The sequence below is a fragment of the Leuresthes tenuis genome, unplaced genomic scaffold, assembly GCF_036924035.1.
Source record: "Leuresthes tenuis unplaced genomic scaffold, fLeuTen1.0.hap1 SCAF_8, whole genome shotgun sequence".
Lineage (NCBI taxonomy): Eukaryota > Metazoa > Chordata > Actinopteri > Atheriniformes > Atherinopsidae > Leuresthes > Leuresthes tenuis.
In genome coordinates this window covers 8,948,484-8,961,718 of record NW_027325362.1, presented here as the reverse complement: position 1 = coordinate 8,961,718, position 13,235 = coordinate 8,948,484, and the positions used below count along the sequence as shown (strand labels likewise).

Below are 13,235 nucleotides of genomic sequence, written 5' to 3'. Positions count from 1 at the left end.
CCCCCCCCCATACCTCTCTCCATCAGTTCATGACAGACCCGTTAATCACTGAGACCAATGGCTTGGAGCTGATCTGCCCAAATGGAGCTACACTAGCTAACATCCCTCCATCCGCCATCCAAACCTCCCCCATGGCGTTCTCCCTCCATCTTCCCCTTTATCCGTCCGTTGAGCCAGTATGCATATCCATCAGCTCAGCCGAGCATCATGGCCAGCGCAGCGAGCCAGACCCCGCACACACACACACGTCAAGAGATGAGGAGGTAGACAGGCCAGGTAAACAAACATCACACAGCCCAATGGTTCATCTAATGTCCATGACTTGACTGCTAGTGATGTCTCTTTCCAGAAATACACGCAGCACTAAAGGAAAGTCCAGATCAACCTAAAGCCAGAGCAAGATGTGTTTACTAAAGTGGGAGGTTGGACAGATGAGGAAGAGGGGCAAGGGCAGGTCAAAGAGATGTCTGGTGATAGAAGAATCGTGAATTTAATAAAGCACAAGGAGAAAAGGAAAAGTAGGAGGTGAAAGCTGTGTTTAACATCTTGAACCTGGTGCTGATGTGTAGCAGCTTCAGTGAGTCATATGATGGAAAGATTAGCCTGATATGAGATATAGATGAGCAGCAATGAGCATGTTTACATGATACACACACAAAAAAATATTAACCTTAAAAGAATGATTGTGTTGGTCTGACCAAAACCGGACTTTTAAAATGCATGTAAACTTATTAGGTATATGAAATCAAAGCTCTCAAAGCCGCATTATCACACCCAGATAATGAGGCTGTGGATCAAATAACTCCTGCATGGCTACACTCAACTCGGCTCAAACGAGCCTAGTCGCGCCACACATGCTCCATAGTTCCCGTCCAGTACACAGAGGAAGAAGAAGCTGTTATCAACAAAAAATGGATTGGATGTGGATGATTGTGTGCATGATTCCTTAAAAAGGAAAAAACAGAAAGGCGTAATTATATATCAATACCGTCCAATTCCCAATAAGGCTGCTCTCATTCACAGATTTTTCCCCTCTCTCTTCTGTCCAATGGTAAAGTGTGAAAAATTGTGATTGAAATGCAGTATTAAGACTCGTGGTCACTTATAGCATCTTGTTGCTGTGCTCTAATAAAATCTTTCATAACCACAATCAGACAAAATCCCAATTCATTTGATTCAGAGAACGTCTGAGCAGTGATCTTGGCTATAATTATTTAGCTCCCACAGAGAAAGTTAGAAACTTTTTCTCACAGTCCGCAGCATTAGACTGGGCGAAACAACTTCATCACTAAATTGATTAACTTTGGTATGAATGGCTGCAGTGATTGCTCCAAATGATGTCAATTTAAGTAAGGATCATGAAATGAAAGGGCCTGAATGAAGGAAGCTGTGTGTGCTTCACATAAGGTGATGTGTGTGGGGAGACGAGTTCAAGAGTATAAGAAGTAACTCATTTTAAGTTTTATGTACAGTTTGTGTTGATAAAAAAAAGAATGTTGCAAGATCACACTTGACATGCTTTCTGAGCTCTGTATGCACTTGTGAGTAAAACACGAGTTTAAAAAAAGCAACAGAGTAACATTTTTACATGTCGACCGATGTGAAAAATGCAAGTTGAATCCATTTTATGCAAATAAAGAGGATAAAAGCAATCCTATTGTTGTAATCTTTCAGAGGAAAATACCACACAAGTGAGGAGATGATGGCTAGAAACATGGGTGCATGGACAAATGTGAAGATCAAAGGTTCACGATGTAGATGAGGGGTGAGCAGCCGAGGAAAATTAATTGGTAAAGGAGGAGGAATTCATTATGAAGAAGAGTCACAGAGATCGATGGCGAAAAGAAGACCAGAATAAAGTCAAAAGTATGAAGCAAGAGAAAAACAAAGTTGCCTGGTGGGATAGGAGGCTTTGAACAAGGGCAAAAACAATTAAGCTATGATAGAGGGTAAGACCTAAAACAAGATGCCAGGGGACATGATCCTCAGCTGGGCCTGGTGAGTGCTGGGAGCCAGGCGGACCTGTGCCTGAGTGGGGACAGGCTAACATCAAGGTTAGCCATGTGTGCTAATGTGGCTGACAAGCGTTGCCTCCATATGCACACTCTGGCTAATGGGAAATGCGTTTGCACTGCCTATACACACACCAACACACACATACACAGATGAAGGCACCAACTGCCGTGCCACCAAATGCCTTTTGCTTGGATTCACATGCAAATTTGTGTGTCATCGTCTGCGTGTGTGTGTGTGTGTGTGTGTGTGTGTGAGAAATGCTCAAGCACTTCGGTGGACATGATCTGCCATTAGCATCAAGGCGGATTTCAATAATTCTGGAAAAATACACACAGTCCTGTAATTTTCCCCCCTCTCTCATTTCGCACTGACGTGTGTGTGTGTGTGTGTGTGTGTGTTGGGCAGGAGAATGGCATGCTTTGCGACTGACGGGGAGAGAGGGTCAGATAGAGACGAAGACAGAAACGGAGAGCGAGAACGAAGGGGAGGAGAGGAAAGACGAGGACAGACAAGGGAAACATTTTTCCTGTCACTGAATGCAAAAAGCAGAGCAGCAAAACTGATGGTAATTGGGTCTTCGATGGGCTGAAGGAAACACACCGTAGAATTCTGAAAATGGCCGGCTAATGTGGTTTGAGGGAGGGAGAAAGACTGTGACAGAGTTGATTCAGCCACACACATTCAGATATAAACTTGATCTATTGTCAAAGAGAAATTAGAGAAACTAAGTGTGACTGGGAATAGAATACAAAATACAATTTTGATAAGTGATTAATCATTATGGTTAAAATGCTTCTTTTTGAACAAAACAAGTAGTTTGAAGGTAATTACATGGCTGTGAAAGTGCAATGTGCAATTTTAGTATTTTTCTAACAAGAAGGGTGAACAGGCTGAAGGGTTAATCCAAGAATTGCTCTCCTTATGGTCTATTTCCACTGCATGTGACAATAAAACGTTACAACTCCCGTTGCCACCGTGACCCACCAAGAGAAAAATTCTTATGAAAAATGCACTCGACTTTATCAGTTTCACACCACAACAAACAGATCTTCACACACTGTTTGACTACATAAAATCTGTTTGCAGTGTGCAGCAGCTCAGAATGTTGTGTTTAGATTAAAAACAGAAGAGAAAAGATGGGCACAACCAGCATGATACCGCCCACTGCTTTATTGACAGCCGTTTTGAACAATAAACACATTGAAAGGTTGAAAACTGCAATCCTTTGAACAGTTGTTTGAGGTTTGCTCCAAATTCAAGACAATTCTCATAGACTCCCGAGTTAAAACTTCCATTTTCACAGCAGAAATAAACATGGCACAAAAACTCCATTTTTGTCATCCCTTGAAATTGAGTTATAAGTTATCAACAGCGGGGCCACTTTGAGCGACAGGCGAGTCAAACAGTGAATGTGCATTGTGTCGCCTGGTTCTCACGCAGTTCCAACCCTCAAGTGTCACTTCTGGCAGCAAAAACCCCACATGACAACGGCAGTCCACAAACCACTGAGTGACATCACAGTGGCTACATCAGTCTTTTCTATACAGTCTCTAATTTGCCATTTGACTGTTGCTATTATAGGATTTAGGAAGCAGAGGTGACATACATGGTGCCAATCTAACTGAGAACATGAAAGAGGTCCCACTCTGAAGTATACATGTTTTAATATCAATGTAAGACTGTAAGGTGTTTATGTCTGTAACGTTGTGGAGTTTAACATAGGGTCAGTACAACTGACTTACTTCACGGATTGCGAGTTTTGGCACTTCTGCTTTGGCTTCGTATGTAGTTCATTTTGATTGGCTATTCATCGTTTTAGTGATCTCACCTGCTCTGCTTTCAACAATGACAAGTCACTGATGCTGACTGACATTATAACCCGTGTGTACAATGCCAACTGTCTTATTAGCTGCTGCAGTTCTTTGTAATATGTTAGTGATTACAGATGATGGGTCATGTGTGCAGTGAGAACGGGCCGTAAACATGCTGAATAGAAAAATAAATAAAGGGAACTTACCCTCCACTCTGTCATTTACAGACAGGAGCTTAATCAGCGCGATGTATTTACTTGCATCAAGTGCTACTGATGAGTCCTTTCGATTCCTGAAAGCAGACACGGTGAGGGTCAGACTTGATTAATGTATTTCACTTACAGTAATACAGCTCATCTATTATATGTTCTGATGCTGGAACCAGGTGGTGAGTGAGGATGAGGAGGAAACAGGGGAGGAAGAAGGGAGAGTTTCCTGTGTTCCAGTTCCTGAACAGAGCGGCTGGACCCTGCATTAGCGTCTCCCCTAATACCACTCAAGTTAAACTTTAATGGCCTGCTACTGGTGGCAGTGCAGCCATATGTGTGTGTGTGTGTGTGTGTGTGTGTGTGTGTGTGTACTCCACTCACATCTCCCTCTTCAGGTTGAGCGCCTCCTCCACATTCTTGTGGCGACAGCACAGGCTGATGAGGGTCGCGTAGCCGCCGGCTGTCATCTCCTCTTCATGCTGCTGCTTCAGCTCAAGGGCACGCGGCAGGTTCTGATTAGACAATAAAGCTCTCAGAAAAATAACGTGCAGACAAAGCAACTTATCTTAAGCAACAAAGTAAGTCTTAAAAATTTTTTTTTTTTTTTAAAAAGTCATACCTCCTCGGCAGCCAAGGTTTGGATGACTTGTTTAAGAATGGTGCCTAACGGTTTGTTTTCTGCTTTATATTCAGCCAATTTATTCTCAAGTGCCAACACCTTCCCTTCAAGTCCCTAAAAGAGACAAAGATGTTAGACAGATGAACTGAACACGATCGAGACACAAAGGTCATTAGTGTAACATTTTTAAACATTGTAGGTGCATTTTTCACTCTGTCTTACTCACAGTGAACCGAGGAGCAGCTCCTGAAGGGCCATTTGACACTTTGGAGTCCAACAAAGGGATCAGATCCTGGCACAAAAGCATGCACAGTTAATATAGGACATCTACAAACCCACTATCATGTGAAAGAATATCTGCATCTCTAGCAACAGTACAGAAAGCATAGCATAAGTGCATCCTCACTTAAATCATATTGTGCCTTTCATCTGCTTAACTAAAGCTTTTTTCATGTGACTGTCAGTTACCTGGAGATTTTATGATGAGCAATCACAATGCTACATTTTGAATACATTCAACAGTCTAAGACTGACGCTCAGGCTCTATACCTTGATGAGCTCAGGCACCTCGTGAGACTCCAGAATATTCTTAATTCCTCTGTAGATGTTTAGAGAAATTGTAACATTCTGCAGAGAAATAAAAGAAGGAAAATGATAATCAGCAAAACACTGATCAACCATACAACAGGAGCAGAAGCTATCAAAAGCTGAGCTTAAATTGTAGCTGAACACTTACTGAATGTATTGTTATATTTCACTTAGTTCTAAGAAAATATGCTAAATGACATGCAAAGTGCAAATTACAATGAAAGCTTAATTCACAGAAATATTTATTAGTGAGAGGACTTCGTTCAGAAGTGTGTGTGTGGAGGGGGGGTTGGTTTCCAAGCCAGCTGCTTTTAAATTCAATATGCAAATAAAAATGGTTCAAACTAAACAAGAGATATTGGAGCATGTCAGTTTAACTATGTAAACAAAGTCTTTGGTAAACTGTCTTAATGGCATCCAAAACACCCTAACGGTGTTACGAGAAAACGATCAGACTTAGATCAGACTGTGAAAACTCGGTTATGAACCGAACACTGTCTAAGTGTGCGATCGGTGTGGGTTTGTTTTCATCAATCTCATCAGTGTGTGTGTACCTGAGCGTGTAGCTGATTGAAGAAAGTCCTCAGTTTGCCTTGCTGTGCCTGCAACTGCCCCTCTGACATGTCATCGATCAGATTGTACAGGAAGTAGGCTGTATCCTCTGGATGAAGACACACATGCACACAAACAGTGAGCTGTCGTTTTGGGAGTAAATTTCATTTGCCACCGTGTCAGTCACGGCATCCATTTGTGCATTCATACTATTTTTCTGTAACCTCTGCACAGTGTGAGGTTGTGCATCTTTTCTGCTGACAGAAGCTGCTTTTGGGCTGGAGTCTGAGTGAACATATGACGGCTGGTGGTGACAGCTTACTCTTACTTGTGCGCTCACACAAACACGCACACATGTTTGCAGATGTCGTCTAACGGGATGTGACATGGATAACAGTCTCGATCGCTCCCACCAGCACACACACCCGTTTCAACACTTGGGACTCTGACACCGAGCGACATTAACGTTCCACAAACACACACACAGCAAAAGCAAAGAGGCGACCCAACACTGGAACACACACGTACACTTTAACTACTCAGCACTGTGTCAGCAACCAGGCTCCATTTCCTGCACTGGAGAGAGCGGGTATTTCACTTAGATGCTGACAAACACACACACATAGAAAGGCTACATGATGAGAAGTGGGCCAGGCAGCAGTCCGTTGCTACCGAAAATCGTCGTAAACATAAATACGCATATTATTTGTCATCTGGATTATGCTTGGAAGGACAGCCTGCAACTCTGAATACCGATATGAAAGATGACACAAAAGCAAGCTCCTCATCTTCTTTTCACCAACTCACACGCATCTCGCACTGAAGGACATGCTAAAATGTTTTTGTACACATGTCTTTGTATACAAGATATGAAGGAGAACCCCGTGTGAATAGAAATGTTTTCTTACCAGCAGGCTTATAGCTTCCTTTGGAGAAGCGCTCATCTCTGTACAAGAGCACAGTAATCTGAAAAAAAGAGAAAAAAAGAAAAGATAAGCACACACAGTGTGTCACTGTGAAAACTAAAAGAGGGTCCCTAAATAGTAGGAAGAAGGGAGAAGACACTTTGAACGGGGTTGTCTTGCAGTTGCACCCTTTCATATTAATCCATGAGTATTAACCTTTCCCTAAATTGTGCAGCTGTTACACTTCACTGCATTTAAACACATTCTGTGTTTGCAGGGCTTTAAAAGCAAAAGTCTCATATAACAAATGTTACCTTTAATTCAAAGTATTTTAAGGGCTGACTTTCAGCTCAGGAAATTTTGCAAACAGCAAATATAAGCGTTTGTCTTTTAGGGATTAAGCTTCATCATATAAGCAGCTGAAGCTTTATCAAATATCTCAAAACTAAAAATACAGACCAGCTTTAATGTTATTTCTCCTGTATCAATTTTAGTTGCTGACTATGTTAATATATCTAAAATACTCTCAGTCTGGATTCATAGATCATTGTTTGCATACACCGAAGAACAGGCATGTTTGCGTCTTACCTTCACCATGCTCTCCACATCAGTTGACCTGCAGGGGGCAGTAGAGGACAAGATATGACATCAGATCAACCAGATTTAGTTAATGTGTAATTTGGTTGCTTTGCTTTTAGGTCAGAAAACACAGGGCATCTTCATGTCTGTGTTACACTTTTTAAGAATATGACACAATGACTGTAGTATAAAGTTCTGACTGATTAACTCGCAGATGCCTACAAATCTTGAAGTTTTAGATAAAAACAGAAGGTAAAAAAATTGGATGTGAATATTGTTTTAAACCTAGAAAAATACATTCTACTTGCATATGCTTTCAAGCTCTATGAACACTACACAATACTCCCCCCGTAATTTAAAAAATCCTGTTGTCTATAAAAGTCATCTTAACACTGACAGTGTCATGTTGCCATAGCTACTGAACTGACAGCAACACAGCACTACACACCAAGAAAGAGCGACAGATTTTCCGGTTTGACACTCTCCATCCCACAGTACAAGAGGAGAGACAGCCGTACAAAAGTCTGGGAAACCACAAAAGGCTCAAAGTCGCGCACACACATACACACACGGAGGCTAAATGATGACAATGTGTGACATTTCTGCCGTTGTCAGCTAGTCGGTAGAAAGGAGGAGAGAGGGGGAGATGAGAGGAGAGAAGAAGAGGTCTTTAATGATTAAATTATCCCCTGACCTTGTCTTTGACAGGGGCAGGTCCCGCAACGCGATGACACAGCGCTCGCAAACACACAGCTACACACTCCCCAAGTGACAAGCCCAATTATGACCCTGTCAGGCAACCTAACCATCAGAAGAGTGTGTGTGTGTGTGTGAGTGTGTGTGTGTGTGTGTGAGTGTGTGTATGCGGATGCTATGAGAAAGCAAACGGAGGAAAGGAAGATATTGTGACTTAGAATATTTTGTCAGAAAAGGACACAAAGGCGCGTCCACATTTCTGCAAGAAAAACTCACAGCTCATAAGGAATAAAAAGATCTTGTACTCTACTCAAATCATCTTCCCTTCCCCGCCTTAACTAAAAAGTATAAACAAATGCTGCAAAGACTCAGAACAGAAATGTGTGAGTGTGCCTGGCATTAGTGGGAAGAAACTACGCTATCTTCACTTTAAATAGAGAGTTTGTTAAATTAGGGAACTGGGGATGATTAACAATGAGCCCCAACAGAAAATGTACAGGCTGAATTGAGAGCTTAAAGTTAAGTTCAACCAAGCTTGTATTGGCTCAGTAAAAGAAATAACTTTAGTCCCTGCAGGCAAGTCAACACTTTAATCTGTGACTCACCTCCAGTGCCGCTCAGAGGCCAGAGTGTTTTTTGTGAGACTGTGTAGTGCTAAACTGTAAATATTCATAAACACCCCCTTCAAAAAAAAAAAGCCCAGGGGTCAGACCCTGCTCCTAAGGCTTACCTTGTGTGTGTGTGTGTGTGTGTGTGTGTGTGTGTGTGTGTGTGTGTGTGTGTGTGTGTGAGAGACTGCAACCAGTACGGGGGTCTACATATGAAGTCTAGTGGTGGGCATCTGCTTATTTCCATATCTCCCACGGTGCTTTGGGGCGAGAGCAGAGCGATGACGGCCTCCATATGCATGAGGCATCCATGTATATCTGTGTGTACATGAGATGGAGTGTTTCTCCCTGCAGCTGCCCGCACACACACAGATGCAGTAGATGGTGTGATAGGCTGCACATGTTGTATTCACAGCATATGCTACAGTGACCTCCATAAAGCTATAGGCCTCTCCAACTGTCATCCAAGAGGTTTGAGGCCAAATATGTGGAAATATGGAATGTAAAATGATGCAGAACGTGGAAAGACAACAGAAAAGAGGCTAATTCACTCACTTTCTGAAGCCTGTGATGAGGCTGCTGCGGAAAGTACTGAGGTCCAGCGAGGGGAAAGAGGGATCAGACACTGAAATGTGAAGGAGGCAGAAAGAAAAGCATTACAAGAAGAAAAAAAAAACCACATTATGGTTCACAGTGTGAAATATTTGATATTTTTGGCAGATATCCAACTTCTTGAACATGATTATTAAAGTATCATTTAGCACATTTTCAGCAGTCTGAAGTGAAGTGTTGTTCACTTCAGGCAGCTGCCCAGAACGACTTCAGTTCTGCTGGTTTAAGCTCAAAATGCCAATCACAAGACAGTAACAATGAGTGAAAAGCAGCAGTGGGCTATTCAACAAGTCCAACATAACTCGCGATGGACTCGGCTGACGTGGAGCGGCACAGTTCAGATGAAAGTAAAACTGTCTGATGCAAAAGTGATGTGGCGCAAAATCCCCGACATTTAGAGTTTGCAAGAACTGCTATGACATTTTTCAGGTTTGAATTGTTTTAGATGAAGAAAATTTGCAGATTAGATCTTAGCTCATCTCCCCAGAGACTGTCATCTACTACAGGTAAGTCTTTACACAACCCCACTAAACAAGAAAAACAGACTATGCCTATAGAATTGTTTATGAATTAATAGAATAGTACCATGTACAATCATAAAAACAAGGGAAAAAAGGTAAAGTCCAGCATTTCTAGGTTAGAAAAACACTGTTGAGTTTTTGGGGATGCTGCATATTTACAATAAAGAACACAAACGTATGAAATACTCGAGAAGACTGAAAACAGTTTCACGAGCCGAAAAGAAAACGCTGTCGTGAAATACTCAGAATAAACAGAGTCACGTATACTCCAGTGAGTGGTTTAATGTTTGAGACTAAAAACAGACGAGAGACAGAAAACAGGAAGAGTTATCTATTATTCAACAGCCCTCTCTATCCCGTCCCTCTGCAAGTTGAGGCACTTCTCGTTCTCGCTTTTTACATATTCACACAGACTAATCTCTTAAAAGGCCTGATGAGCACAGAGGAGTACGAGGGCTAATATGTGTGTGTGTGCGAGTGTTAAAGCGGGGCCAATTAGCCCGCAGGCGAAACAGCGATTTGTTAGATGATGGATGCTCAGGATGCAGCAGAGGTTTTTTAGACTGTGCTGGAGTGTGTGCTTACACAGGGTGAACAATTTAGCCAGGTTGCTCCCAGCCAATGAGCGAACCTCTGAGCACAAGAAGCCTTCTGAATCCATAGAAATGCCGGCATCCTGAAGAAAGACAAGTATATTTTTATGGCAACAAAAAACATTAATGAACTCCAGCCAAATGTAAATACACCCCCACCCCCACTTATAGATTACCATGAGGGCCTTTCGAGCTTCCTCGATGCTGGGGAAGACCGGAAGGACGTAGTTGGATAAAGTCTCAGTATCAAGAGACACGCCAAGATCCTGCATTCCCTTTGCCACCTCCACCACACCTATAATACAAACAAAAAGAAGTTACATTTTTATCCCTGAAAATGCATTTTATTTGATAAATGAGCTGTCCACGTGTGAAAAAGCCATAAAATAACTGAAAAATGGCTCTACTGAATGTCAAAATCCAATTTTGTAGCTTCAGTTAATCACTCAGTCCCATAGCTCCCTTTTAGAGACAGACACCCTTTCCTACACTCACTCTCACACTCTGCCCTGGTAAATATGTGTGCAAAAACACACACTTGGCCTAAAGTAGACTCTTGCACTTTGCTCTCCAGCAGAACCCTGAGGTCCTGCCTTGGGGAAGGAGGCCAGAGGAGCCACATGCATATGGAACAGCCGCACAAACACACAGAGACTTGCAGGCATGTTGAGCGTGCGAGAGGAGGCAGCACTTTGCATATGCCTGGGAGCTTGTCCAGAAAGACGGAGGCCTAAAAAGCCAGACACATGACCCCATGTGTGTGTCTGCTGTTAAACTGCAGTACAATAGAAGTAACCAATGTATCTACAACACATACTATATATGAGCAATGCTCTTACGCAGCAAACTACCCTAAAGTGCTTCCATAAGTTGACAAACCTCGAAATATTGTGTGGATTTACAGTCCACTCAGGTTCTGAAACACACATATACATATATATATATATAAATATATCTGTGTTTGTACTTCCTCGTGGGACCTACGTGTTTACCTGGCAGCCTTGCTCTTTAGTTGAATAAAAGATGAGCCCTGAGCTTTTATATGCCATTAAAACCCATGACTGGGCAGCATTATCTCAGGTAGGGCTACCTGAACCACTCCATCCATCGAGCCTTCTCCTCCCTCCACATCTCTCATTCATCTGCCCCTCTCACTATCCATCTACCCAGCTTTCAAGAATGGGTAAACAGGCGATCTTCCCCTTTCTTCTCAATGGAGGATTCATCCACTCTGCCGTCCATCGGTTCATTCTTACCCTCTAATCGCTTTCATCCAACCTTTTTTATGAAAGAAGAGAGGGTGCACCTTTTTTCCTCCTGAATAATCCATAATCAATTTCACGGTGAGCCAGACAGAGAAAACAAGTGAATGGAGAGCTGGAGATATAAATGCATAAGGTGGGTGTTTCTCACATGCTTTCCCGGCCTCCGGACATGACCTTTCAGGATCATCAGCACTTTCCATTTGTGCAATAAGCATGTTTGTGCTTTTTGCTCGTCGTGTCTGAGCTTTTAACCTTTTAAACCGAAGGCTGGTTTTGCTCAGTTTTCCACACTAACATTTACAGACTTAAAGGAAAATTGAGGGGATTTTCAACCTGAGCCCAATTTTCTGTGACACTGGGGTGTAAAATGTTCACAGGCGCAAAAATCTTTGCAATGGGACCCATAATGGAAACAACCACTAAGGGGCAAAAATGTAAAAATGATGGGGTACCGTCCGCAGCAAAGTTAAAGTGTTTATCTTTCATACTTAGTAGCTTTGATTGTTAGAATAAGTGTGTTAGAATCTCTTCTGAGTGAAAATCGCAAGAAGAAGTTGTGTTGTTGGGAGGATGGTTCAGGTTTGCTTAAAACTTCAAGCCACACTTTAAAGAAATCACAGACTACTTTTGGAGGACTGACATGTTTAAGTTGTAACTATCTGAGCAGTAAGCCAAGCTGTGTCAATGAGAAACTAAATCTACTGAACCTATCAGCAGATCTAAAGCTGAAGTTTATACTGTTTGAGAAAACCCAAAGCAGAAAACACACACAGTGCTTCTGCATAAGGTTGTTTGCTGAGTGTTAGGCCAGGTACACCAGTTTGATACATTTTCTGGTTGTTGTGAAAACTAAAAGAAAGGACAAAACTTTATGAAGGCCATACAGAGAAAAACTGAGTATTACTGTACTTGTGTCAGATACTGAGAGGTCTCTACCATATAATTTGCCCTTGTGATGATGAGGATGAGAGAGGGTATGATTTTTAACAAAAATTGTCTCATTTTGGTCCCTCAAAACCACTTAAGCACATCTCCATAACAGCTATGTGAAGGCACATGACCCCGACATCCGCCCGGATTAAATCATCCGTACACTGAAACTATGGATGCTGAATGCAATGCAAGCGAAGTGGTCAAACATGAAAAGAAGAGACAAATAAGAAAAAGTGGAGAAACCCAGAAATATTAAGTGATATTCTGAGGCGTCATTTGTACTGCTTTTCCTCACGGTCTTCTACCTTTTCACTCCACAATCCCCACATATGAATAACTCTTTCTGCTGTCTCCCTGTCTGAACAGTTTGCAAACAGATTCGGCACAGAGGTTGAGCTAAGAAGAGTAGAGACCTCTCCAGGTTGGTCAGCATAAAAGCTGACATCCCATCCAGGCAAGAAGTATCAAAGTAGTGAGTTAAGCATGGCAGTGGTCACAAGATATCATCATCATATTCATGTCTTCAGGTTAACTGTCACAGACAAGAAGTGAGGACGGAGAAATAAGAGGAAAAGGGGAGTGGAGTGAACCGGTCGCTGTCATCTCCTACCGTCCTTGGACATGAGTACCTGTCACTTCTCCTTTTCCTTCTCCTCTAACACCATCTGTCTCTCCATCTCGGCTCATCTATGACTCTTAAGGTAGACTTTGTTGCTGCAAGGCAACAG

The 13,235-nt window shown here is 42.3% G+C and overlaps 1 protein-coding gene across 1 annotated transcript in view; it reads right to left on the bottom strand.

Annotated features, from left to right (window-relative positions):
* The window catches only part of lrpprc (leucine-rich pentatricopeptide repeat containing), a 59,242-nt gene that overhangs the window by 35,111 nt on the left and 10,896 nt on the right, over positions 1-13,235 (bottom strand). The window contains exons 12-22 of the mRNA XM_072390703.1: positions 10,486-10,604; positions 10,302-10,392; positions 9,139-9,208; positions 7,289-7,316; positions 6,704-6,761; positions 5,798-5,904; positions 5,205-5,282; positions 4,882-4,947; positions 4,656-4,769; positions 4,418-4,548; positions 4,034-4,119 (exon numbers count right to left, since the gene is read on the bottom strand). Coding sequence (XP_072246804.1) covers positions 4,034-4,119; positions 4,418-4,548; positions 4,656-4,769; positions 4,882-4,947; positions 5,205-5,282; positions 5,798-5,904; positions 6,704-6,761; positions 7,289-7,316; positions 9,139-9,208; positions 10,302-10,392; positions 10,486-10,604 — 948 coding nt within the window. The remainder of the gene's footprint in view (positions 1-4,033; positions 4,120-4,417; positions 4,549-4,655; positions 4,770-4,881; positions 4,948-5,204; positions 5,283-5,797; positions 5,905-6,703; positions 6,762-7,288; positions 7,317-9,138; positions 9,209-10,301; positions 10,393-10,485; positions 10,605-13,235) is intronic.